This window comes from Paramisgurnus dabryanus, chromosome 8, assembly GCF_030506205.2.
Source record: "Paramisgurnus dabryanus chromosome 8, PD_genome_1.1, whole genome shotgun sequence".
NCBI classification, from domain to species: domain Eukaryota; kingdom Metazoa; phylum Chordata; class Actinopteri; order Cypriniformes; family Cobitidae; genus Paramisgurnus; species Paramisgurnus dabryanus.
The window spans coordinates 28,687,404-28,710,647 of NC_133344.1; the positions used below are offsets into that span (position 1 = coordinate 28,687,404).

The 23,244-nt window shown below is 34.0% G+C and overlaps 2 protein-coding genes and 1 long non-coding RNA gene across 7 annotated transcripts; 1 reads left to right on the forward strand and 2 right to left on the reverse strand.

Annotated features, from left to right (window-relative positions):
• Nucleotides 1-1,170: 1,170 nt before the first annotated feature.
• On the reverse strand, nucleotides 1,171-5,219 carry linc.pou2af1 (lnc RNA pou2af1). 2 transcript variants are annotated; one of them, XM_065281406.1, is made up of 5 exons: nucleotides 5,083-5,219; nucleotides 3,016-3,113; nucleotides 2,558-2,606; nucleotides 1,823-2,046; nucleotides 1,171-1,716 (listed from the first exon to the last, which is right to left on the reverse strand). In XM_065281406.1, the coding sequence occupies exons 1-5, from the start codon at nucleotides 5,087-5,089 to the stop codon at nucleotides 1,396-1,398; spliced, it is 699 nt and encodes a 232-aa protein (XP_065137478.1). In that variant the 5' UTR covers nucleotides 5,090-5,219; the 3' UTR covers nucleotides 1,171-1,395. The 2 variants fall into 2 exon arrangements, with proteins under 2 accessions (XP_065137478.1, XP_065137479.1); XM_065281407.2 differs by having other exon boundaries at nucleotides 3,016-3,110; nucleotides 5,083-5,216.
• LOC135771235 (uncharacterized) lies at nucleotides 2,062-5,167 on the forward strand. Of its 4 annotated transcripts, none has more exons than XR_010542868.2 (4): nucleotides 2,062-2,289; nucleotides 3,040-3,093; nucleotides 3,185-3,919; nucleotides 5,031-5,167. It is a non-coding gene; the product is annotated as an uncharacterized lncRNA (long non-coding RNA). The 4 variants fall into 4 exon arrangements; XR_010542866.2 differs by having other exon boundaries at nucleotides 2,076-2,289; nucleotides 3,781-3,919; XR_010542869.2 differs by lacking the exon at nucleotides 3,040-3,093 and having other exon boundaries at nucleotides 2,077-2,289; nucleotides 3,781-3,919.
• Nucleotides 5,220-6,254: 1,035 nt separating the features above from the next.
• Nucleotides 6,255-14,644, reverse strand: pou2af2 (POU class 2 homeobox associating factor 2). Its single transcript, XM_065280155.1, has 5 exons — nucleotides 14,511-14,644; nucleotides 12,412-12,512; nucleotides 9,705-9,744; nucleotides 8,794-9,092; nucleotides 6,255-7,744 (listed from the first exon to the last, which is right to left on the reverse strand). Exons 1-5 carry the CDS (start codon nucleotides 14,518-14,520, stop codon nucleotides 7,352-7,354), a joined length of 843 nt encoding a protein of 280 aa, XP_065136227.1. The 5' UTR covers nucleotides 14,521-14,644; the 3' UTR covers nucleotides 6,255-7,351.
• Nucleotides 14,645-23,244: the final 8,600 nt, after the last annotated feature.

The following is a 23,244-nucleotide window of genomic DNA, read 5'->3' on the forward strand; positions in this document are numbered from 1 at the left end:
TAAAACGCACATTTCTGTTGTCTTGTTACATATCACTTGTGATCTCTGCCTTTTAAAAACACTCAACCTGAGACTAATCTTTATTTGTGTGAACTCGTTACCATCTCATGAATAAAGCAGTTAGATTATATGCAATGCAACAACTTAATACTTTTGAAAAATAAGAATTATAAAATACAAAATCTGATACTAAAATTTGAACAATATTACGTGTGAAAGATTTTTTTTGTGTGTGTGTGTGTGTGTGTGTGTGTGTGTGTGTGTGTGTGTGTGTGTGTGTGTGTGTGTGTGTGTGTGTGTGTGTGTGTGTGTGTGTGTGTGTGTGTGTGTACGAAACACAGTAATCAGTTAACACATGTAAAAAGAATTAACTGATGAGATTAAGATTATATCAGCAGAGAAAAATGTGTGCTGGGTACTGTTGCTATCAAATATCACACATTACAAAACTGTAAGGGACGGAGTTTAAAAACGAGAAGCCAGCATTGGGTTAGAGGAAAACTTCCTTGTCCCGTGCTTTACCGAAGGGGAATTCCAGGTTGGTGTACAGTAGACACAAAGCCTGCACTACGGTCAAATCTGGAGCATTAAACACGCCCTCTGATTGCGAAACACGACCTATTTCAGTATTTTATTGTAACTGTTTGAGTCTTCAGATAACTGTTACCATAAAGTTTTATTTTACCATAAAGTTTTTACTACATACAGTTATCAAAGAGAAGAAACGTTTCCCTAAAAAATTTTTTATATTAAATTAACTACCGAACTTTATACTGTTAGACTGCTTTAAAGCTGTTTTGTACTGTATAAAGAGCTAAATGTGACTTGACTTGACTTGTTTGGTATTAGGCAATCTCTTTCCAAAGATCTCTGTAAAGGTTTTGTGAATGCGTTAGAAGATACCAAACTAAAATATGTTGTTATGGTCAAAGACAAATGTTAAAACTTAGTAAATGATAAGACTTAATAATATAAATATGAATTGTTGGCTGGTATATGCTTTGTTAAAAACAACTATGCTTTGTTTGCTGACCCTATGTGTGTACATTTCATGTAGGTTAAGTAATAATATTTTTAATGTATTATTATTTTTATACAAATAATATTTTATTTGACCTTTATTTAGACGAATCCCCTTTTAGCCATTCAAAAAGAAAGAGTACAGCAGAATTAAGAAAAAATATTTTTTATTGTAGAAAAGATAAATGAATAATTTGTTCGTAAATTATACTCACACACTTTTAGTTCTCTGCAATCAACCTTGTTGCCTACCAAACTACTCTAAGCACAATCATGCCTTCGTTTGCTTTGACCTAAACTATAATTAAATCCAAATGTTTTGAAATGAACGATTTATGACACTGAATTGTCGCGCAAAGTGCATCAAAATACATTTTATAAGTAACACATCTCTGGGTTTAAGGTCTCCCTTCTGAAATAGCTGTCGTCAGCATATGAAAAGTAACAGTCTGTTGAGCCATAGGGCGCGTACTCTGAAGTTGTCATGCCATCCTGTAGATTGGACAAGTGCGACAGACAAAAGCAATGCTGTAGGTTGCAATGCTGGTAGTGGTAATTTTCTGAAGAGAAACTGGAACTCATATCCATCCGTGTCGGGGAGCTGTAACACGAAGAAGATGAGGAGTGGGACTGAGGGGGGGAGTAACTGTTGTAATCGACTGGACTGGGTAGATTGAAGGAGTCTGATCTTGAAACCTGAATGAAACGAAACCATAAAAATGTTTAGAGGCTATAAATCGGCTTATGCAAAAATAAAAGAATTATATTACAACAAAAAATCCCAAAAAGACGAATTACATACCATGCTTGTACCATAAAAGTCCGTATTTGAGGGTAGATATCCATTAGACCACTGCGTAGAGGTGGGACACCCGAAATTGTTGCTGAAAGTCTCAGGTGGCATCATGTTCATCATCTGTTGGTGATCATAAGCGTTTTCCAGCGGGATGTTGGCATGTTCAGTAAATGAACGTGTCTGGAAATAGGGATCTGGAGCTTGCCTTCCAGAGAAAACATCAAGTTGGGCTGTGGGGAAGACAGAAAATACTGGCTTGAGCACAGGGGAACATTTAAATTAGGCCAGTAAGACTTGGGATGATGTCACGAGACCATCAGCCAAACAGCTAAATCACATTTGAATAGTAGTTTATAAAAAGGAGATCATTCACCCTAAGGAGCACATATGTGGTGTCATTGTTTTTTTCTTTTCTTACAAATACAATGAGCTGATGCCTGACGGTGGATGAAATTGATTTCTCTTTGGAGATAGTAAGTTGCATGCAGTCACTGTATTTGTTTTGTCTTGTCTTAACTAAAATTCAAGCTCAAAATTCAAGGTTTCTAGCTTAACATGCAAGCTCTAACATGTTGCACAATGACTTATTAACTTTTCAATTTTGTTCATTTATTTTTGACAATTGTGCTTGCATGACTTCTGCAGGAAGCTTTAATTTGGAAATAACCTTACTAATCTTGAATAATTGACCACCACGTATCTGTGTGCAAATTTATAAGTTAGTATTTTGTTAAAACCTACTATTTATGGTCGTAGAGCAGACATCGCGATCCGTCATGGCTTGTGATTTCTAAAGGATTAAAAAGAGAAACAAAAATGAGAGATGTGTGCGTGCGTGCGTGCGTGTGTGCGTGTGTGTGAGAGAGAGAGGGAGAGAGAGAGAGAGAGAGAGAGAGAGATCATGCGCGCAACGTGAACAAACATTCATCATTATTACTTTCAGTTTTTTCTTCAAGTCATGTGAAACATAGAAATGGCTCCGTTAACTACCATGTGGCAACAACTCAATCATGGCATCTTGCATACAACATCCACAGGCCTGAGGGGGCGTGGCACTTTTTGTTTAGTTGGTGATTGAATGTTGTCTTACAAATACCATACTTCATTCAGTTTGTTTGTTTACATGTGAAACTGTACGTCATGTGTTAATGTATGAAACTGTACGTCATGTGTTAATGTGTTTAACACCATTTGTTTACCGTTGCGGATTTTTGTGCCTGCAGGGCTCGGTGCTTCTGCAGCAACTCCTTGACTGTAGTCTTCACACGCACACCCTGGTAGACTTTGGTTTTATCTGCTGAAAAAAATGACATTAAAAATTAATTTCATCTTATTTATTCATCTGATTATATATTTTGTTCTCAACAGGAATTAAATATAATATGCGACATGGCTTATATTATATTTTATTGTTTGGTGACTGTATGTAAAAATGTAAAAAAAAAAGTTTTATTTGCCAAAAAGAAAACTTTTGTTTTTGTTACATTTGCCGAAAAGAATACTTCTTTATTAGTCTATTCGTATCATTTGAAAGAAAAGTAATTTATATATAGGCTATATACTGACATATTACCTACAATCTCTTACTTAAAATCATAAAATGTATAAATTCATTCTTGTTTGTGTCAATGCTCCTACATATTTAGCCCATTTGTATAAGCACATGCATATCTCCCATATGCACCGTTGAATGCCCATAGAAACACTGAATAAATCGATACACGGTATAAGATTAGAAATTATACTTTGCCTGTCTTTTCAGTTTAAACTCCGCTGGCCCGTGTGCACAAGGCACCCGGCAGTGAATGGGTTATTTTTTGCATTACAACAGAGGAGGAATTTGCTCTCCAGCCATCTTTGTCCCGGCACGAGAAGTTTAAATCAGGTTTAGGTTATTTCGAACTTAACTAAGTAAAAACTTAACTAATCTTGAACAAATGTTTGCTTATGCTATAATTTGGCAGGTATATGTTACCCGATCAGTGTAGGCTACAGAAGCGTACAGATGTTTGTTTGCGGAAACCGGGAAAACACTTTTAACGCTGTTTGGGAGAACAGGAGAGAGAGAGGGAACCGCAGCAGACGCCTCTGCAAGTTACAAACGTAAGTAAAATCATTTTAAAACAGGATTACTACTTGTGCATTAGCATTTGGGAACAGATATAGTACCGCGAAATGTGTAACTTAAATTCGGTTTGTGTAATACAGAAACAAGATTTGATTTGGCACAAAGAAAGCGCGATTTTGTGGATAAGCTACAATTTATACGTTCCTAAATTTGGTGTGCTAAATTCCCTAATAGAGTTTAAAATCAAAGTTAGTTTTTGCGATGCGTTTGCCAGATCTGAAGTTATTTCTTGATATAGTTAATGGGGCAGTCCTCTATCTCTTCCTAGAGGAGTGAAGCCGCGCCTAACAACAACCCCCATATGAAATGTGCGAAAAATAGATGGAAAAAATAGTTGTCCTTCTTTCCTAATTTTTTAATTGGTTGTTCAGCCTTGTCAAGACATACACAGTGGGACGTCTTCCTGCACGTTAATATATATAAAATTACTGTCGGAACATAAGTGATTCAAAAACAACGCCACGCCATGGCTGAGTTCATAGAAGCAGTTGAGTTTAAAGAGGGCAAAATGTGCGCTTGATGTTGATAAGATAGCACAAAAAGTCCTTCGGCAGTGTTTTGATGGGCTCGTTGACAGCTTAATCTATTCTGATAAATATTCATATGCGCCCGAGAAACGTTTGAATTCTGTTTAAAATGCAGCAATTGTGTTAAATCATCGTTGTTAAGCGGCTATTGGTTATTCAAAGAACACGCACGTTCAATTTTACATGATCGCACCTGAAATCGTCAGGTAAAAAAAAAACAAAGAGTGAATGCGTCTTCAGATAAACCCAAGTTAATTTTTGCTTGCAAAACGTTAAGTTAAAATGCAAGCCAGTCTGAAAATTCACAAGACTTTCAATAAAACAGAATTAATTAATCATTAGAAATATTGCTGACTTTCCCTCTGATTTAACTGCACAGTTCATGTCTTTCACCAAAAACATTATAATACACAAATGTATTCTAGTTAAATAATTTACATGTGTTTGCCTTTAAAAAATATATTAGCAAGATTGCATCATTTGTCATGTACATTTCAAACAACTTTTACCAGTATTTTATTTATTTTTACTAACATTTGTTTTTTAAATTGTTTTTCAGGTTGCTAAAGACGAAAACATCTCTTAAATGAAAGAAAGAAATATTCACTTACCAGACATATTGGCCTGAAAAGGAGGAAAATTCTGGAAGAGCTACAATGAAATACCCCAACGTCACTTCTTTGCTCTATTATATGGGCAAGAACGAATTATTCACAAAAGTCTCAAAAAGTCTCAACAAAGTAACCTCAAAACACTCTCAGGACATACAATTATACAGTAATATAGCTAGGGATATTTTAGTTTGAGTTTTTCTCCCCTCATCCCTACTATTTAAAACCCCAAGAACTCCATGATTTGACAATGATTTGATTGCGCGATACTTTCAATTTGAATATTCAAAGGCTTCGTTAAAAGACTTATTTCTTAGAGATATTCGCTATTTTAGTGCATATAATAACATCTCTTTTAATAGAATGTTGTGTTATTTCACACTTTGACATTAGACAAATATATATTTTTAACATTTTATCATCCTTTTGCTCTTAGTGGCTGAAGTCTCCCTTTGAGCCACTTTTTCAACTTTATAATGACACTGGGACAACAAATGAAGTTTTACATCACACGAAGCATTGCAGTTATATTCTATAACATGTAATGTTCTTAAATAAATTAAAAAGGGGTCGTCTGGTTTAGATTTATCCAGTATTTTGAGAATTATTAGAGTGGTGGGCGTGGCATATGACAGCAGCCATGTTTGTCATCAGAACAATTGGGATCTCTGCTAAAATGAACTTATTAGGATAGTAGAGGTAAATATGGAGAGAGTGGATATGAAATATATTTAATTAAAATAATTTGTTAGATTTGAAAACTCAATTGCAATCACAGTTTTTAAAAACGACACAATGAACCAATATGACTTTCACTGACCAAGTTCACTGAGACTTACCATCATATAAATGTTGTAACAATCATATATATATATATATATATATATATATATATTTTACGCGTAAGGATAGTATTTTAATTAAATAAAATATTTATTCGATTTCTTTCAGATTTGGCACATTTATTACCATCACAGAGATGCTGATTTGATGCTGATGCTGATGTACAAGCCCAAACAAAATTTTCAAATACCTGGCTTTAGTTCAAACTGTAATTGAATGTATATGGTATTTAAAATAAAAAAGATGCAAAAAACACATTTTTGTTTCGTTGAACTTTATTCAGTGTCACCAAGCACAATTTAAAATGACATTTAAAGTCGCATATTTTCTGTGAGATTCATAAGTTATTGTAGGATATTTTTTTGTCATACAGGTGTTTTCACATTTTAAAGGAAGTTGGAAAATCTCCTCAATGTGTCAATTTCAGAAATTCATTTTTACATTTATGCAATTTTACAATTTTAAGATAATCCACATTTAGGATGTTTTGATTAAACATGTGGTATTTTACAAATTATTTCTTTAAATGTGTTTTTTGGTGTTTATTAAAACGCATCTCGAAAGAATATTAAACATTTCACATTTTGTCTAAAACTAATCTGTTATTATAATCTTGATTTATTAGAAGCAATAATACAATTTTATCACCAATTTCTCGATATCATTCGATATCTAAACCGTCCATGACATTAAGATATTTCTTATATTCTACATCATTTCATGGGCTTTTAGGTGGGTTTGCTGAATGGATGAATGTCGCCGCCTGCTGGTTAAAACGTGTAACTTAAAGTCTGGTTGTGTGAATTCTATCTTCAGTGTGTATTCAAATAAAAGTCTGTCACTTGTGTTACTGCCAATTAAATATACAGCCACATATTTGCAAACTTTCTTTTTCTGTACTTATATTAGGGACAGGTAGGCACTTGCATAAATGAAAAACCACTTGTGACTTGTAAATCCCATTTGGCTGGAAGTCTCGTTTTATTTACCTTTAAGACAGTTTTCACAACAGGCTTTTTAATGGAAAAACTAATCTTAAAAACTAACAAGAAGAAAAAGATAGATATTACACAGCAACTTAAAATATCATAACACTTAAATTCTTTGAAAGAAATATACATTTAAATAGACTCAAAGTCTTTGTGTCATAAAAACAAATCCCAATATACAAACTCACACTGATCACCCTTATCCAGCTGTGAACAATAGAACTTGTGATTCCTATAAAACTGAACATGAAATTACAATAAATGATTCAAATAAAACAAAAACAATGCAGTATTATTTGTTCCCCCATACAGTATATAAAGCCTTAGCCCTGCTAAGTAAATCTGACAGTGCGTTTTTAGTGCTATTTGTCTTACTTGTGAATTGAAGAGGTGTTGATCTGCTTGGCTTTAAGCCTTTATTTCCATATAGTTCATTATCAGAATGCCCTCCTGACCTCATACTGTGACCAAGTGCTAGCAGTGTCCTCTTTTGCCCATCCAAGGCTGTTGCTCAGCGCTGGATGGGCGCTGGGATTGTCGTCTGATGGTAACGCTGGCAGTTTGGTTGCAGGCTCAGTCATAAAGGATGCGGATGCAAAACTGCCAGATGTGGGTTGGAAAGAAGAATGGTAATTGATTTCATCCAGAGAATGGAGGGAATATGACTGCGACGATGTCATGCTAGAACCCCGAGAGGATGAGCGGAACTGGGTAGGGCTTGTGGTCTCGGGGTTGACCAGAGACCCGGATGCAGACAAGGGTACAGGAGTCAGACCATCTCCACATAGACCATCTACTGCTTCTGTCCCAGTGGGCTCCCAAGAATCCCTCTGCAAGATACATAACATGAATTCAAAAACTGAATAGTGGAGGATCCTTTACAAAGGTCCTAAAATGTACCATGTAGGTTAAAATATATGCCTTTTAGGTACCAATAGGTATCTTTAAAGTATCAATATGTACCTTTGATGTACTAATATGCACTCTTTTGGTACATTTGTGTACTTTTTGAAAGGGTACTGTCCCCTTATTTCTTAAAGGGTTAATTCATCCAAAAATAAAAATTCTGTCATCATTTACTTATTTTGAGAAATGTTTGTAGCCAAGCCGCTCCTGGATCCCATTTACTTCCATAGTACTCTTTGTTCCTACTATGGAAGTGAATGGGTTCCACGAATGGTTTGGTTACAAACAAAATATCTTCATTTGTGTTTATCAGAACAATGAAATTTATATGGGTTTGTAAAAACATAAAAGTGAGTAAATGAGGACAGAATTTCCACTTTAGGGTGAACTAACCCTTTAAAGTGTATAAAAATCTGATAATTACAGAAAATTACAACAAACTAGGGGATTATGTAGACTATTGTGTTACATTAGATTAAAGATTGTACAGTAAAGAGGCTATATAATAGTTTGGTTTTAAAATAGATGTAAAAGAATGGTGTACAGTAAGATGTTCGCAACACCAAGACCATGGGTTCGAACCCCATTGATCAAATTTATATCTTGACTGCTTTGGATAAAATGCATACCAAATGCAACTAATTGAAAAAGCAAAAAGGGTTAATAGATGGACACTGGTAGATTTTAATGACAAAATTATGAAAGGTGTGACACTGACTTTGAAAACTCAGCTAAAGTATTTTTTGTGATTTACTGTTTTCTAAATGAAATCATTCTACAAAATGTAAAAAAAAACATTGTGTGAAAATATAACCTAGATATCTTAAATACTGACTAAGATTGATATCAATGTGTGAAATCAAACTTTGATGCTCTTAATCTCAAATTTAGATGATAAGAGCCTGGATTTCACAGACAGTGTCACATTTATTTATTTATTAAACTAGCTTTTGTAACACCCTTCATTTCTTACCAGCAAATAATGTGAAGGGTCACCGGAGTATGTAGGAAGCAGGGAGGATAATGCAGAGGATGAGAAGATTGTACTTCCTCCGCTGGAGAAAGGTGAGCTCCGGTAGTCTCCGAAGGACTCTGGGTAGTAGCTATCTATAAGAGAGGAATAGCCGGACATGCATCCAGTGTCGCACGAGAGAGATTTCCCTGTCAGCGCTGATGGGTAGACATCAGAAGGAAATGGTTTTGTTGAGGAGCAAAACTCATCTGTGATGAAAGGTCTTCTCATGCCATAGTAACTCGGAAGCATGTGAGACCCTAAACAGTGCAAAGAAACAAAAATGGCAATGCAGTTTGGATTGTTAAGAGATGGCTTTATAATAAATGTATAGTGTATAATTAGTGTTAACTAATGTTCGTGCCATCACATATGTATAATAAATTCATCAAAAAGTATCTACAAATACTATTACATAAAAAAAGGTGGAAAGTGGAAAACTGAACAGATCCAGATTCCAGTACATGTTTTTAAATATGTATTATATATTTATATATAAAGTAGGGCTGTCAAAAGATTAATCGTGATTAATCGCATACAAAATAAAAGTTTGTGTTTGCATAATATATTTGTCTGTGTATTGTTTGTAATTACTATGTAAAAATACACACATACATGTATACATTGAAAAAAATTATTTATGTATTTTTTAAATGTATGTATAATATAAAAAATATCAAACTCTAAATGAATAAATATATAAATGTAAATGTTTCTTCAATACATGCATGCATGTGTGTGTACTTATATATACAAAATAATTACACACAGTGCACACACATATATTATGCAAAAAAAAACACTTTTATTTTGTATGCGATTAATCACGATTAATCTTTTGACAGCCCTAATATAAAGTGATCGTATCTCACCAGTCATTTGAACAAATGGACTTTGTGGAGTTGATACACCCTGAAAACAGACAAAAATGCATCCAGTCAACTAAAATATTAATATAAATATTAATGTCAATGTGCTTTCTTTCCTGGTAAAATAAAGGTTTAATAATAATAAAAAAATATTACCAACTCATTCTGATAATATGATCTCATTAGTTTTTCATTACCCAGCATTTTACTTTGAACATTTTAAAAGACTTTGACTAATGCAATGCAGCCTAATGACACATGGCAAGAGCATATTAAATATTTGCATACATCTAATGAGTTTTCCTCCAAACCCCAGGGAGATTCTCACGCAATAACACAACATTTAGACCAAATCAGATGAGTTACACATAGAAACAAAAACACTAGTAGTCTGTAAAATGCAGCATTTTTGTCAAATCAACATATATTTTTATGCTACTTTAACTTAAAAAATTAAACAATTTCAACTTGAATTTATAAGTTATGTCAACTTTTTTAAGCCAAAACTAAAATATTAGGTTGAAGTTGTTTTAACTTCATGCTCCATTTTTCTTACAATGTTTAATAATCTGTATAGTCACTCAAAACATGTTTTGTCTTTTCTCACTTTCTCCAGTAACCCCCCATTAAACACCACGGTTCCATTCCCAAAATAACAATAGGACCTAAGGATTTGCAGCATACAATATTGTTATTGAATGGTCTAGGGCTTATGGTAAGGGAATACAGAGGCTTTCTTCCGTTTGCATATTACAAGCATAAAAGAGTTGATATCAAGGCAGCACTGGCTGGAGGCAAGCAAATTTTGAGGCTAGTATTTGAATGTCATTTGCTCATCCCAAGACTTCCCTATGTGAACAACCTACGCCTCAGTGCCTCTTTGAAGGCATGGTATGGAAATCAGGCTGTTGAAGAGCTCTGAGGCTATGGCACCTGATGTAGGCAGGAGATAAAAGCAGGGACGAGTTGGTGTTAGTGTGCGTTGTTGGGGGTGGAAAGGCTCTAAAAGTAGTACAGTCGATCCACCGGAGGAAAAACAGCTGTAGATATGGTGAAATAAAGACTGTAGTAAAACTGGCATGCGTTGTATTATATAAGGGCTCTGCTCGTGGTTTGTTGCTTAGATGATCGTATTATATGCTTTGCATATGTCATGCTGCTGAATATAAAGTGACGTTTTAGTTTAGATGCAAGCTATCCGTGTTCGTTTTGTGCCATTTTCTGCCTATTTTAAAAAAAGAAAAAAAAACCAACTTGGTTTGAATTAAAAAGTTGATATAACTTAAAAAAAATAGCCTAACATAACTTGTTAAGTTAAAGTAACATAAAAATATATGTTAATTTGACAAAAGTACAGTGTACATCATTTTTACAGTGTTATGCTTAGTTTACTTACTTTGTTTTGTGTAGCAGATTATTGACAGTCAGTAAGACTTTAAAAACTTATCACATAATATAATATCAGCTCTCAATGGAAATGTTTTGCAATCAACTTTAGGATTTAAAGACAAATCAACATAATTGGTTATGTCAACTTAAGAACAGAATTCAAAACTTAAAATATTAGGTTGAATTGACTTGTTGTTTTAACTTCATGCTACACTACAGTGCATGCAAAAATAAAATAAAATAAATTCACCAAAGATTACATAAGAAGATAATTGACTGTCGTTCGGCTAAAACTGGTGGCAAGTGGCTCCATTGTTTTGGTCCTGTGTTTGGACTTGACTTCTATGGACAATGTTTGCTGAAGTCTGCAGATGGCTCTTCTACCTCCAATAAAAGGCTATAGATTTAGAAGTAAGCTCATTATAAAGCCAGTTTTGTTCTGCGTGGCCTCAACATGCTTCGATTCTCTCGTGCAACCCTCCCCCTGCTTAACCATTGTAATGTGTATTTGGTCTCAGCAGATTCACAATGATTGACACCTATATACATTTCTTTTCATCGGGTTTTGAATACATAGTTACTTTTCAGCTGTTACATAATAGAAAAATGATAAATTATCAGCCACGGATTAAATAACCAAGAACCGATCAGTCACAGTTTATGTCACGACAGTCTAATACTAAGGAAAATCAGATTATCAGATTATGTACAAGCTTCTCTCCAAAGACTATACGTTACATTTGACTTTCCTACTAGTCAAACACAAAGTGAGCGCAGTAAGTGCAATTGACACGCAGTCGAAAGATTTTGTCTCTTGTATAGCCAGATGTATACAGTCTGATTTGTGCTTGTCTGGAGTGACAACAGGAGACTTGTCTGTGGTCGGCTGGAGGAACAATGTAGTGGAGCAGGTGTGCGAGTCTTTGACTTTGCATAGCCGTACCGCAGGACTAAAAGATTGATTTACTCCATGACCTCAGGAGTTCGCGGCCATCGGCACTGTCGCTATTGTCTGGCACTTATGTGAAGGTATTTACTAATGGGCTTTGCTTCATCCCACTTGTGTGAGAAGGGGACAAGATTCTGAGAGCTCATATCAGAGACAAAACAGCCAGAAATCATTAGAATAAAAAAGGAAGCCAATGAGCAAATAATGTGGTGGGACACAGAATATGCCAACTGTTTTAAACTGTCTGTTTGCATTTCAAAAAGAAGAGCAGAGTGACAGGATGAATGGGGTAAAAGAAAGCATTGTGAACAGCAGGGCGGGGTACGTTTCAGTTGACTGTATTGACCAGGTAAGATTAAGTGTCGGACTTACAGTGTAGTGCGGCCCATTCGTCTGCCGCGACCTCTTTTCTGCCAGCAGATCTTTCACTGTGTGCTTGACTCTGACCCCCTGATAGACCCGTTTTGAACATTCTGGGAAACACACAGTAATAAAAGTGCTTTTGTGAGCTAAAACGTGGGACAGAAAATGACTCTTGCATTTACACACTGGCAGACACTTTTATCCAAAACGACTTACAGCGCATTACAAAGCATACATTTTATAGTTATGAGCATTTATGGGGTTGAACCCACAACCTTTTGCGCTGCAAACGCAATGCTCACTGAGCTACAGGAAAAAATTGCAGCATTTTTGTCAAATCAACACATATTTTTAGGTTTCTTTCATTTAAAAAATGAAGTTAAATAATTTCAACTTGAATTTATAAGTTATGTCAACTTTTTAAGGCAAAACCTAAAATAGTAGGTTAAATTGACTTGCAAAACCAAGTTGTTTTAACTTCGCGCTGCATTCACTGTAAAAATTATGCAGCATTTATGTCAAATCAACATATATTTTTTATGTTTTTTCATATATTTGAATTTTTATTTTATTAAACAATTTCAACTTAAATTTATAAGTTATGTAAAAAGTAGGTTGAATTGACTTGCGAAACCGAGTTGTTTTTTTTTTGTTTTTTTACTAATTTTAATTCTTACTACAAAAAACAAAACAAGAAAAGGAATACAGAGTTGTTTTAACTTCGTGCTGCATTTTTTTTACAGTAGATTTGACTTGCATAATTAAGTTGTTCAAACTTCAATTAAGTTGTCTAAACTTGTGTCCATAAACTAAACAATATATAAGAAATCATATTAGAAATTCAGAGTCCTTCTGCACTATTCTGCATGCAACTTCGATTAGGTTTTGACTTTTGATAAGTTGACATAACTTAAAAAAAAAACAAGTTGAAATTGTTAAGTTAAACATAAAATATACATGCTGATATAATATCATTTTTACAGTGTATCAGTTACAATTGTATTACTGAATCACATTCACTTTAATTGGATTTAAATTATGATAAAATAACAGTCAAATGATTGACAGTCAGATTTATCAAAAATAACACATTTAACATGAATAAATATAACAGTGTTTAATGAGAAGAAAGTTTAAAGCTCAGTAAATACTTTAAAAAGTGTATTTTATGAAACAATCTAAATTCCATAAATGATTATGAATGGGATATTTTTTGGTAGGCTATGCATCTATAACTGGCATGGAAATTATCTTTGGTTTTGGTCAATGCAAATTGGTCAGTTTACAAACACTAACTCTCCAATCGAAACATCACGGGGAGCTGATTATCAATTTACATTTATTTTGTATCCGCTGTTATGATTCGTCTTGATGCCAGTTGAAGGAAGAGGATGTGGAGGGCACATTATAAAGTGAGTCATCATTACACATTGACTGGCCTGAAATGAAACGAACCAATATGCTCTCTCAAATACAGTAAGAAAGATTCCTGGGAAGCGCAGGCCAACAGAACACTGTATTTGCAATTTAAAATATCTGTGATAGGAAATTGCATGCAAAAATCATTGTAGCGTTATGTAAAAGACCCCAGCTTCATGAATGAAGTTGAAGAAGTTTCTGCTATTTATAAACATCGAAGACTGTTTGAAATAAAACAATTAACTTATCTTGCTTGTTCAATATATTCCTTTTGGTGAAATTTTTACAAAATTAACTTAAAGTACCATTAAAACCTTTATAATGAAATACTTAGAGTTGTTAACATTAAGTGGTATCACCTATTCAATCAGGATTTCAAATTTAAAACTACACTGTTAGAAAAATGCTAAATTTTTGTCTGTCACAGGGTTAAAAAAAATTAATATACACCTGCTGTACTTTTTAACGTTAAAGACAGACTTGTATTTATACGTTATAAACCCCTAAAGGGAACATTAATGTTAATTAATAACGTTAGGTATTAAAGGACAGCAGGTGCACCTCTCGTGTGTACTGTCCCATGCAGTGACAAGCTCCATATTTGGCACACCCTTCACAACAGTATACTTTATTTTTACTTTAAATAATCATACTAGTGACATTATTCTGAATATAAAACTACACCTTACCGGTTTCCATGCTGCTGATACCTCTGAAGTACAATAAGTGGCAGGAACTTCACAATCAGCTATCTATCCCAGTGAAACGACAGTCTCTACTCCTACACTCCAGCCGAAATTGACCATTATACCAAAGACACGAAATCCAACTCTGCTTAAGAGAACGAGACTATAGATGATGATCAGAAGTCAGCTTTTGAAATGACCCTAGCACATTTGTTTGCATGCAAATAATTGCCAGGACGTTTTTCAAGCATTTGCATCAACCTTGTAGATTAGCAATGAGAGAGCACGCATGACACGCCAACATCATTGGTAAATTCATGTCTAACCTTTGCTGGTTGCTGAATCAAGTATTGTGCATTTTTCTCGTGCTTTTATTATCATGCATTGGTGTTGCATACGAGTTACATTATCAAATTAGTAAGGATGACAAAGATGGAGCAAAATGAAGATCAGATACCTCAGCAGACCTTTGAACTGTCTGGTGAAGCTTCATGTCTACAGATAGAGATTTCAAATGCCCTGGAGTATTTACTGTTTCATGTAAGTGATTTTAGTGACTTTCATCTTGGATTGTTTGAACTGCACAGGCTGACAAAACAAAGATTAGTGTTTTGTTCTCTCTCCTAAGAATGGATTATCGGTGACTCATTATCTCCAGAGACACTTATTCTTCCATTAGGTGCTGACATTCAGTTTGCAACATAGCCTCTTACAGCTATATCTTTTAGTCTTAATCTAATCTTATTACTGCAATTATAATGTGTCTGAAACACTACCTGTGAAAGTTTAAGGTCACTTACTCTTTATTGATTATTGTGGAAAAATAAGTCATCACTGCTTAATATAACTATAGGGATTATATTGTAACTAAAAATAAATAAATAAACTAAAACTATGTTGTATTTTACCATCTTTAGGGTAATCACCCATTGCCTAGAATTTACAGAAATGTTCCTTTTTCGTTTTATCTAGCAGCTTCATTAGGTGCATATTTTTGAACAGCAAAATGCAACTTTTCAAAGATCTTATTGACTGCTTCTTCTTTATCATTTGGTCAAAAATAATGTTAGTTAAAAAAAAGTCATTATTTAAAAAACATTTTTTTAAATAAAATTTTCAGTTTTGTAATGAAATAAATGTTTGTGTTACAATTAATGTATAATTATAGAAATAAATGTAAAATCATGTTTTTGTCTACAAATTTATTTTAAACATTTATGCATTCACCTTCAGATCAGTATGCATACGAGCATACACTCTCATAAATAAAGGTACAAAACTGTACATTTTCTGTCACTGGGGCTGTACCCTTTCAAAAAGTAAAGCTTTGCACCTAAAGATTTAATTTAGTACCTAAAAATACATATTAGTATCTCAAAGGTACATATTGGTACTGAATGTTTACATATCTGTACCTAATGGTCCATACAATTACCTTTTTAAATCGTGCTGCCCCACTGACAGCTAGGGTACATATTTTGACTTTTTTCTAACAATGTAGGTCCTTAAGGTACGGTAATCTACCCAAAATTTTACTCTGTTTTGTATTCCTGTAAGGTACCAAACGGAAACTTAGGGTACAGCCCCAGTGACAGAAAAGGTACAGTTTTGTACCTTTATTTCTGACAGTGTATGGTTTTAATGGGGAAAATGCTGTAATGACTTTATTGCAGATTATTTAGCTTGATTATTTTGCTTGTTGTTTTGGTTACTAAAAAAAATATTGTCAAATATTTGTGGGGAAAGATACGGTATCAACTGAATATTATTATACTGTTTATTATTCTTTTTTTTATAAAATAATTTTCACTCATATTTTAATAAAGGTGTTTGAAAGGTTCTTCACAGCGATGTAGCAAAACCATTTTTGGTTCCTCAAAGAACAATTCAATTAAAGGTTCTTAAAAGAACCATTTCTTACATTTTTATAAAAAACTTTTTATCAACCTTTTTATTCCTTAGATGTAAAGGGTTCTTTATGTAACCATTTATCTAGAAATAGTTCTTCTATGGCATCGTGAAGCACCTTTCTTTTTAAGAGTGTAAATTGTGTACAACGGCACTGGTGTCCATTATACCGCAGCAACAAACCAGTCGTTTGTGGTACATTAAAATACTGTAGCTATAGATACTTGAACAATAAAAACAAAGGTGTTTTTTGTTGTTCTCTGAAATAGGATAACGATACATGGCTATGCAACTCAGTTGAACTCGTGCCACTTATTCTGAAAGCATTTCATGACTCTGTGATACTTTGCATTTGCACAGATGGTTAGGGAGGAGCATGATTGACACGTCTTCAATACAGGTGGCATCAATTGTTGCTATCGTTTATGTAATTCTGTGTTATCATGAAACACCTCAGTGAGTTACAAATTAAACTGGGGGTGGTGGTATTCAATTGCATTCTATATACATTTACAAATTACTAAGATATTGATTGTTATGTATGGTCTTAAATTCTAATAATGACTGGATGTTTATGACAGTATTTCTTACTGGTAAACTGAACTTGGGAACAATTATTAAAGCCCAGTCACTTCATGTGAAAAGGCAATGTAAAACAGGTTTTGATTAACAATAAGGGCTGGTTTTGACTTGCTGTTAAATACAGATAAATGCAAATTTGACGGTGACAGACTATGAGAAACCTTTAGTAAACCTTTTTTTTACTAAAATATGAAGAAATACGTTAGTTTTTATTTAACTGTAAATACTGAAGTATTGTTTAGTGTTTATTACAGTATACTGTAGTAACATTCCTAGATACTAAAGTGTTTTTGAACTATAAATAATAAAGTCTATGCTGTAATTTTTGATGTGGACTGAATGTAATACATTTTCTTTATTTTAACTGATATATGTAAACTGTAATTACATTAGAATATGACCAATGAGATTTATTTGCAAATACATAAGCAAACCACCATCTGGAACAACCATAATTTATTTAAAAACAAAATTTTTTTATCAAAAAAGCTCCAGTTAATAAACAAAACATTTTTGAAAATCTGTAAAACTTTACAAAAAATTTGTATTTGTTAACATTATTAAATGACTTAGCTATAACATATGACCGACCTTCAACGTTGAAATATGGTTAAAATAATGTCAGTTCTTGTATAAACATTACAGTTAATGCTAAATGGTTGCAAAAGGTTAATAAAATACTTGAAATTTGGTTGAAATAATGTCAGTTGTTTGTTCAACATTGATTTAATTTGCAAAATCAAAAGGTAATTCAACGTTGATTCAACTGTGAATCAATGCTGGCTGGAATATAGTTTTCAGCATTTATTAATCTTTGTTAATGTTAGTTAATGCCAATACAATTGTTAATTTGAGTTAACTGTGCATTTACTTATGTTAACAGATGCAACTTTTGATTTAAAAAATGTATTAATAAATGCTGAAATTTATATGAACTAAGATTAATAAAATCTGTAGCATGCTGCTATTTTGTTTATGTAAGCAAATGCATCAACTAACGTTAATAAATACCACAAAATTTACAACACACTTTCAGACTGCACAGGCTAACTGAATATGTATTAGATATTTAAATATTGTACGGCACATGAACACCCACTACCTTCTGCTGTGAAACATCTGATCTATAGTGACCTCTGGTGGACATTGGTGGAAATTATATTTCCCAATGATTTCTCTACAAGTATGCTAACTCGAGATTTAGCTTAAATTAAATAGTTTGTTTAACATTAATAATGGTTAAATAATATAATTTTTACAAATAAGATACCCTAACTACTACCTTAAGCTTAAAACTCAAAAAAGCTGAACATTTAAAGTGTTGCATTTAAAGTGATCATACCTGATACCTAAAAAATTTAATTTTAATAGTTAACATACACAGGTTTTTAGAGCACGTATAAAACTTTCAACTTTAATGCTCCCATCTTCAATGGGTGGTCTTGACCACCCAGATATACGGAAATATTAAGTGTTCATTTGCGTTATATTTCTGACTGGGTACATAGAGGGTCCAGGACAGTGTGGTTTGATATTGAAAGCTCACTTAGTAAATTTCCTTTAGTAAATTTGCTTTTTCTTAAGTCTAAGTCCTTGAAAGTTGCTTGTAGTAACCCTATCACAATCAATGCTGTCAAGGCATGGCAAGTTGTTAGGCGCTTGGAGGGTCGATCCCAACTTACCTTAACATTTACTCCTATTTGTGATTATAACTATGACTTCCTGCCGGGGACTGTAGACCCAAAGTTTCGCGTTTGGACACACAAAGTTCCTATTACTTTACATGACCTGTTCGAGGGGGACACTTTGATGTCATTTGACCAATTAACTGCCAAGTACAACATTACACGACAGGATTTTTTTCATTTTTTACAGTTGAGAGACTTTGTGAAAAAGGACACTATCACAAATCAGGACATTTTGGCTGTGGAGAGACAGCTCTTCTCACAAGCAAACAGTTCTATAAGTTCTTTTTATAAGGTTCTCAACGATTGTGGATCTGTAAATACGGACTTATTGAAGAGGACATGGGAAAGGACACTTGATATACAAATCACAGATGATCAATGGGAGGAAGCACGGAAGAATGCAGGGACCTTAAGCATATGTAACCGAGTTAAAGCAATGCAGTTGAAAATTTTGCATAGAGCTCACATTTCACCTTCAAGGAGGCACAAGTTTAAAGAAGACTGCTCGCCAATGTGCCCGAAATGCAAAACAGAAGAAGGAGATCTTATCCACTGTTTCTGGTCTTGTATAGGGAGATTCAGAAGTTTTGGATTATGGTTGAACAAGAACTTAATGCTATCTTATCCATTAATATTGGCTACGACCCAAAACACATGTTGCTTGGAATATAAGAGGACATGGTTGCAGACAAACATAAAAAGACACTTTGCAAGTTCCTAACATTCTGTGCAAGAAAATTTATTCTTTTGAACTGCACTGTAAAAAAATTCCGTAGAAATTAAAATGTTATTGCAGCTGGGTTGCCGGTAATTTACCGTAGATTTACATTTATGTTATTTACTGGCAAGAATTTGTTCAAAGTTAAATAAATTTTAAATATTAACAAGTCTTTATCTTTATAGAATAAAACTATAAAATAACAGCCTCATGCAAAGCATTCTGGGAACCAGAAATCATCATCAACCTTTTTCTGTTTTTTGCTTCAGATTTTGTTTACCAGAATGTTTTGCTTGATGCTGTTTTTTTAGTTTTACTCTATAAAGTCAAAGACTTGTAAATGTTTAATGTTCATCTAACTTTGAACAAAATGTTGCCAGTTAAAAACATACATTTAAATCTACGGTAAATTACCGGCAACCCAGCTGCAATTTCTACGGAATTTTTTTACAGTGTGGTTAGTCGATAAGGCTCATTAGATTATCTAACCTGTGCGTCCAATAATAAAGATGTCATATTTTATAGAAGGTGGGACCAATTTCTGGTATATATGTGCTTAGATATATCCTCTATTCTAATTAGAGGGTTTGTTTAATGAGGTTTAAATATGTGGAGCAAAATATGTAAGATACATGGTTTATATGATTAGGTCATTTTCTATTTCATCTATTTCTTAAATTGATTTACTGAGGTGGTAAGCCATATGTTTGTTTATTTGATTTTATTTATAAATTATTTGTTTTTCTTGTTCTTTTGTTTGATTTCAATTTTGTTATGTTAAAAAAATCAATAAATATATAAAAATAAAATAAAAAAACACAGGTTATTTTCAAGTGTGGGGCCTAAAAGGCCATAAATTAACCCAGATAATGTTTATATTTGACCCAACAATGGGTTAAACATCCCAGCATTTTGGGTTGAAACAATCTTTCAACCCAATGTGTTGGGTTTGACCTTTATTGGCCCAATACAAGAGTGTATTTAGAATCAACAAGGAAACAGTGGCCAACAGCCTGAGATTGTAAGTTTATATTGGCTTCTGATAAGCTCTACAGACTCAGAAAGATAGAGGGAATGTGACAACACAAGACATTAAACAGTCTCCCTCAGAAAGTTTCACATTATTTAAAAAAAAAAGTTGAATTACGAGTCATGATTTTTTAAATGTTCCTGGTCCACACAGAACCTCCTGTACTCATTTAGTCCTCTGTTTAAAAAGGACATGTTCCTCTGGCAAAGTACTCTGCTTTTTCCTTCAAAATAGACTATACCCCTGTGTAAGCATCTGATAAACCATTAAAGTTCACCTACTAAATCTCTTCATAGCAACAGTATTAAAAAGCAAGAAGTTACCATTTGTCACCAATGTTGAAATCTTCATCTGAAAAGGGGAATCTTGTGAAAACAAATTCTGAACAAGCTCATCTATAATAGAAAACAAACGTCCCTACAAAATAGTCTCATTTTGAATTTGCTGTAATAATAAATGTTTGCGGTTAAGCGTCTTAACGCTGTTTGTTTGATCTCTGTCGATTCAAGGGAAATGATCTTAATTTGTTTGAGCTGTCACCCTAAGCAGTGGCTTGTCTTATCACAGTAATATTCCCTTGGCTCACCCATAGGAATTTTCCAGTAATCTGTTAAGCGTCCTTGCGGTAATACAGCCTTGAAAGGCTTCAGGGGGCATTCTGTATATGGGGTATTGGCATGGATTCCAGATAAGGACATGTACATGTTTATCTCACTGGCCACATTTAAATCAAATGCTCTATAATTTCTGGTTGTTATCATATGTAACATTCACATTAACGTCCTCAAATGCTAATATACTATAACAATTTTGTATCATGTGATAATGTCTGGTAGAGAATGTTGGCGTCATCATAGAGACTACTCTATAGATAAATACAGTGTAGCTGAATATAGTAGAAACTGCTACTGTGATACAATAAATAAAATGGAAATGTTTTATAACATTGTGTGTGTAACTACTAATTGTTAGTGGCTTATAAATTTGGTGACATAAAGGCACTAGTAGTCTGATATGTGTTCTCAGTTTGTCACACCAAAAAAAAAAAAATTGTTATTAACCACCAAATTTAAACGATGAAAAACCGCCAAGAAAATAAATATGTTATCTTAGAAGAATATGGATTTCTCTTAACTCAAACGCTGGGGGCGTGTCCGCTGTCGGCACTGAAACCACGCCCACTCGCGGGAAACCGCTATCTCTCTCAACTTTCAAATACCGAAAGCATGTTCTTTGTGTTGGGGCGGGGCCTTGCGGATTGAAGACGTTTGCAGATGGCCAAATATATAAAATGTATTATAAAAATATATAAATATCAGTGCCGTAAATGCAACAACCAGACATTTTGATGCAGAGAAACCGTTTTGATAAACTTTCTGAGTTGCTAACACATTAGAACCATTGGTGAACAACACTACTTCTGTTGCCAAAATGCGCGCACAACTATTTGATAACGTGGTCTGTAAAAGGGTCTATAAGGATACTTGAGCTGTTTCTCAATGTCAAGGATACTTGCTTGGCAGGACTGGTCCTTACAAGTCACTTCCTTCAGAGGCTAGGCGAGGCTCCTCTTTAGCATTCGGAGGTAAATGGAACAGGCTAGCAAGGGCATGTCATTGCGTCATTACGTCAATGAAAAGGTGTGCTTTCGGCGCGGTGCGCATAGGATTGTGGGTGATTTCAGCACGCGAGGGATACACACATGCATCATGTATATGTAAGGGATAATGTAGAGGCAGCCGGTAGTTATTGGGAAATAAGCCCCGACAGTGTGATCAGGACCCGACGCGTAGCGGAGGGTCTTGTATCACACTGAAGGGGCTTATTTCCCAATAACTACCGGCTGCCTCTACATTATCCCGCTTATTACACGGCTACTTGCCACATAAGAAAAAAAACTGGACATGAATATGAATTTGAAACATTTTATTGGCATATTTGTTTTAAATTAACATTTTTATCCTTCCGCGAAACTTTGCACAGATGCATAAAATGATCGTAATACCTTATTAAGATCCTCTGCTTCATACTTGTCTCCATTTTTTCTCTTTTAGCCAGTCTTTGAGAAGTTTTAATGCCCATTCTGTATTTTTTTGTGTGTTGGCTTCGTAGCTGTCATGCTCTATTTTGTCAAGTTCAGTCTCAGTAAGCTCTCTGTGTCTTGTCGTGGTTGTCGAGTGTTTGTCACAAGATGGCGCCAAACAGACAGTAATCTTTATTGATCTTTATTGGCGCGGAGCGATTTTACTCATGAAAGTAGTCCGGCTATGCGTTATTATTTTGGAGCGGTTATTATTTGAAAAGAACGAACCTGCAAATGTCTCAACTGACCAATCAGAATCAAGCATTCCAGAGAGCCGTGTAATAAATATATATATATGTATATACCGTTGGATTTTGAATTCGTATTCTTAGCACTACATTTTTTTTTTACATTGAATTTTTTTAAACTGAATTTTATTTTGCATCTAAATCAGACTTTGAATATTAAAGCCATCGAATTTCTAGCACTGTTTTTTTTTGCCTGTTTTTTTTAAAAAGTGTAAAAAAAATGTCTAAAAAAAATTCAGTGTAAAAATTCAACATCTCAAAAGAATCAGTGCAAAATAATTCAATGTCTCAAAAAATTCAGTATAAAAATATTCAGTCAACATCCGGGTAACCAAGGAGAAGCAATTGATCCCTGTATCAAATCATTCAACATCCAGCCAATTATTTATGCTCCATTGGTCATGTGACGCCGAAACGGGAAGGCGGTGAAGTTCAGGCACAGGATATACACTTTGCATTACAGTTTTTTCCAATTGCTAA

What these genes read in the sequence shown, in the direction of transcription:
- linc.pou2af1 (XM_065281406.1), bottom strand. An exon ending in AGGCACAAAAATCCGCAACG is followed by an intron (nt 2,607 to 3,015) that starts GTAAACAAATGG and finishes TTAATCCTTTAG; the next exon opens with AAATCACAAGCCATGACGGA. An exon ending in ACTTTTATGGTACAAGCATG is followed by an intron (nt 1,717 to 1,822) that starts GTATGTAATTCG and finishes CGTTTCATTCAG; the next exon opens with GTTTCAAGATCAGACTCCTT.
- pou2af2 (XM_065280155.1), bottom strand. An exon ending in CGAATGGGCCGCACTACACT is followed by an intron (nt 9,745 to 12,411) that starts GTAAGTCCGACA and finishes GTCTGTTTTCAG; the next exon opens with GGTGTATCAACTCCACAAAG. An exon ending in ACCCTTCACATTATTTGCTG is followed by an intron (nt 7,745 to 8,793) that starts GTAAGAAATGAA and finishes TGTATCTTGCAG; the next exon opens with AGGGATTCTTGGGAGCCCAC.